General features: G+C 37.0%; 1 protein-coding gene across 2 annotated transcripts; it reads right to left on the bottom strand.

Moving 5' to 3' along the window:
• Positions 1 to 1,485: 1,485 nt before the first annotated feature.
• LOC139687785 (probable inactive tRNA-specific adenosine deaminase-like protein 3) lies at positions 1,486 to 3,967 on the bottom strand. Of its 2 annotated transcripts, XM_071585085.1 has the most exons (3): positions 3,114 to 3,967; positions 2,294 to 2,570; positions 1,486 to 2,194 (listed from the first exon to the last, which is right to left on the bottom strand). In XM_071585085.1, exons 1-3 carry the CDS (start codon positions 3,156 to 3,158, stop codon positions 1,515 to 1,517), a joined length of 1,002 nt encoding a protein of 333 aa, XP_071441186.1. In that variant the 5' UTR covers positions 3,159 to 3,967; the 3' UTR covers positions 1,486 to 1,514. The 2 variants fall into 2 exon arrangements, with proteins under 2 accessions (XP_071441186.1, XP_071441185.1); XM_071585084.1 differs by having other exon boundaries at positions 1,486 to 2,570.
• Between the last annotated feature and the right edge of the window lie 234 nt (positions 3,968 to 4,201).

The raw sequence follows: 4,201 nt of genomic DNA, 5'->3' as shown, positions 1-4,201 counted from the left end.
GCGAGGTCTCTCTTATCCCATTGGTCCTAATCACTTATCTTTTTAATTTCATCAAGCATTGTTTCTTATCAATCATTCAGACTTCTATATATCTCACCGTGATTTCTTCTCTAAATATCATCATTTACCATTTGATGGAATAAAAGGAAAGAAGTCGCTATTTTTTAGCCCCAGAAGTTTGAGTAATAAAAGCTTTCCCATTTTCCCGTCAAAATTTCATTGCTCTGGACAGCTACTACAGCCTTAAAGAGTTCTCAATTGCTCGGTAGGTAAGTGGAAGAGGGATGCAATCGAAATTCCTCCTCTCCGAACGTCTTCTGCTTTTGGCATAACCCCATAGAATTTTATTTCATCACATTCCTCTCTACTCACTCTAAGAGGTTTCCCGTAGCCCTCTCAACTCCTAAACCACCATTTGAATTATTTTAGAATGCACTTCCATAATTCACTTTCATATCCAGCAGTTTCGTAATTCCCCCATTCCAAAATTCCCATATCTTCTCAAGAGAACATTTTACTCCAACCTAGTTTTCGGGGAACATGTTTTTCCCTCTTATTTTCCACGACACCTCCAAGCAAATAACTCTAAACAACCGTACTCCTATCCCGAACCTTTCTTAGTACCATGATGCTTTTCTATGCTTAAATATTCTAGTTAAGCTGGGATTCCACAAGAGTTCCTCCTAGCCTAATAGTCTACAAATAATTGCTTGCGTCAATGTGCACATGATTGCTCGGAATTTCACTGGAAGATCTCTTTCCTTTCAATGACCATAGCAAAGCAACCTTTTTCAAGTCCCCATGGTTTTCAAATGTTTTCATTATCTTGTGATTGCGATTATTCTTTCATTGCCTTCATTCTTGCATTCAATATTGGCATACCGAACCAGTTTTGTCATTAGTAGGTCCGTGGAAAGAACCTCACACCCACGCATCCTCCAATTAATTATTGCTACGCCCTCTGAGGTCAGGGTGTCCTGCTTTAACTTTCAAAACGCCCCTCTAATCACAGAATCCTCACAATATAAATATCCACTCCCATCGAAGTGATTCGCCGCAATGTGGCTGGTGTTAGTGCAGTGTCCATGTGTGGTGGTGACATATAGTGCATGGTCCTATGTGTGTTTCCTCATTCCTACTTGCCCAATAAATTACAAAGCCAGAGTGACTTTGGGGGAATGTTTGGAAAATTAGGTCATTAGGAAAAATTGAGCAGACATCAACAGTTGATAGTAGGAATTATATTTTATGGCATAAAGGATTCATCCTTGTTTCACCCACATAATAAAGTTTAACAGTTTCAGAAAAGACAAAGAGATGGCAAAATTATTGATGTAATTACCAAAAATATTCCCTGCACCTCTTCTCACATAGCAGAAGAGAGCAACATGATATTTGCCACATAATTGTGATGACCTGACTAGTAACAATAACAGGTTCATCATTCTTTTGAATAATGATTTTAGAAAAAAGGTTTACCCTTATATGCCATAAACTATGATGATATCACATTTTTAACTTTTAATGCATATCTTAGTGCATTCTTCTTGTAGAATTCCAGAAAATACTTCAAAATGGTGATTTGTATATTTAATTTCATGCAGTTTCATTACACCCCCAAATGCTCCCTCATTGTGACACCCAAAGAAAACCCTGCGCGTTCTGCAATGAATCAAAGCCATTGCACACATGACACAAGGCTCCCTTGTCAAATACACATCATAGCCAGTACAATAATATGGATCATCAGAAGATACATCATTCCTAGCCCTTTTACAAGCTACACATTTCTTTTCACTTTCCGTTAACAACCACATGCCATCTTCTATGGGCCATCGACCACCACCTTGAGTTCTAGCAATCAAATCTGAAGTGACCATAACTGCATGCTTCAGTGGATGACTCTGACGAATATCATATCCAACAGCAACTATAGAGTTATTCTCAGAGTCTACAAAAACACAACCCACTCCAGCCCCACTCATTAACAAACTTCTCCGTGCAGCAATTAATGCAACTTCCATGTAGTGATTCTGAAGTTGTCTATCTCTTTGATCAAAGAGGGAGCCATTTATAATTTTCTCTATATAAGGATCTGCGCAAAAGTTACATGGCCAAGTTGCTATGGCATTTTCATATTGTTTTCTCGTCCTTGGTGTCATAGCTGGAACTGACACTTTGAAAGGAACAGGATCTAGGCCATCAAAAACAAATCCTTTCCTTATGAGATGATCAACACAGCTGTCAACTGATAGCTCACCAGCTACAAGAAGAATTACACACAACCCTTTACCTTCCATGGTTGCCACTCTTTTCAGGTGTGTCAGATGCAGAATAGGAGATACTCTATTTAAAGTATTCAGAATAAGCGCAACTTTCTTGGAATCGGCAATGAGACCAACATACACACTGAGGAGCTGAATGTCTGTAGTGAGCTCAAAGGGGAGTAAAGGTTTTAATGCCCACGAGCTGGCCTCAACTTGGATACATTTCCTCATGGATGCTGAATCAATGCAAAGATTGTGAATTGAACATGGGATGTTTTGATGGGCACTGCATAACTGGCCATCCTGAAAAAACATTGATTATTCAGCCCAAAAGATACTCTTTTGAAAATATTTTCCACTCATTTAAACTAAAATGCAAATAACTCTAGAAGTGGAATTAACTTAAATAAGCAACTCTGTCATAAACCCTGATTGACAGCAAAACTATAAACTTTCAATTCATAAAAACTACGATTCAACACTTCACGGACCAAGGCTTTCAAAATGTCAAACCCTAAGCAATGTTATGAGTAAGATGAATTAACCATGCATATGGAATACGTAATTTATTAAATGATATAATTTTAATTTTCATATACATGACCATGTAAATATCATGTTGTGATATGTCCATGTGAAATATAAAATAGAAAGGAAACCGCTTTTCACAATTAGTATAATCAACTGTCAGTTCAGCAGATTCCAGAGTGGCATGCTGATTCCCACCCAGTGCTAGGAATGCAAATGTTTTATCATTTATTAAAATGTCAAAACAATTCATTATTTTTATCCTCGCGATAAATTTAGTATACGAAATGTAAATATTATTAAAACACTTATAGATACCTCCTCACGGATTACATCCATGACGTGATACATGGGCTTGCTCATTCTGAGGACTGTACGGCTGAGAGCAATGATAGGATCGCTGATACCCCCATACCCTGAGTCACTCCAAAGTTGCCGAGTCCATCCACAACCAACCTCCCTTTACCAGAGGGCTATCATTATTAAAAATGACCGTAACACTATACCTACGTCAGCAATTTCAGGCACACCTATGAATTCACCGATCCGCAACTTTAAACTCGTAAATGCGCCTGATAAAGTAATTCCTTAGGACAGGCCGAATTTTAACGTTATCACTACATTACATTATTCAGCGAACTTTAACTTAACAAAATTAGTTTGCATTATGGACAAAATATAGCCTCATAACGTAATCATTTGATATTTTTGCGGAATGAATTTTGAACTATACCATTGTTCGATAAATTCAACAATGACATTTTGTACAAAAGCTACTTTTGCTCGCATTAGAGTAGAATACATTAGAGTATGTACTAACATCACTGCCCTATAATTACTTGCCATTTAAAAATCCATTCTACGAATAATATTTCTTTAGAGCGTTCTTGAGTTAATTTGAAAAAAATTGCTATACTTTGTTTGTCTCAAGATTAATTTAGTTTTTAATGAAATTCCGTATTCAAGTCTAATCTATTTAAGGGCCTGTGACATGAGTGCAATGGATGTGCACGGCCAATGATAATACTTATAATGCCAATATAATAATAATGCCAAATATTCCTTGTTTCAGGTTCATATCACTCTCTCTTACCTACCACAAGCTACCATGATATAAATATAATAATTATAATATACGAGGTAAATTAGACTTCTATGACCTGAAAAACTGAACCGACGAATATTTACAAAAAATATTCAGTCAGCTTAAATAATTCGCGCCTGCTGTTTTTCAATTGCTGGGAACTATTATTTCAACCAATGGCATTGTACGAAAAAATGATATTCGTTTGTCAGCCTTCCATGAACTTGAATCGTGTGGTAGAAGACATTAGCTTCAATCTTCCTTAACTTTCCCGTTGCATTGAAATGGCATCGGTTGTTACAGATGCCGTTTGCCGATGCTA

The sequence above is a fragment of the Hetaerina americana genome, unplaced genomic scaffold, assembly GCF_022747635.1.
Source record: "Hetaerina americana unplaced genomic scaffold, ioHetAmer1.1.p SCAF_2, whole genome shotgun sequence".
Taxonomy (NCBI): Eukaryota; Metazoa; Arthropoda; class Insecta; order Odonata; family Calopterygidae; genus Hetaerina; species Hetaerina americana.
Note: the sequence above shows the minus strand (reverse complement) of the source record. Positions and strands in the feature narration are given on the sequence as shown.

Excerpts from the sequence above, each read along its gene's own strand:
- LOC139687785 (XM_071585084.1), bottom strand. The coding sequence starts at position 3,158 with ATGAGCAAGCCCATGTATCACGTCATGGATGTAATCCGTGAGGAG. Across the intron at positions 2,571-3,113 it reads TGGATGTAATCCGTGAGGAG|GATGGCCAGTTATGCAGTGC; the intron begins GTATCTATAAGT and ends ATGTTTTTTCAG.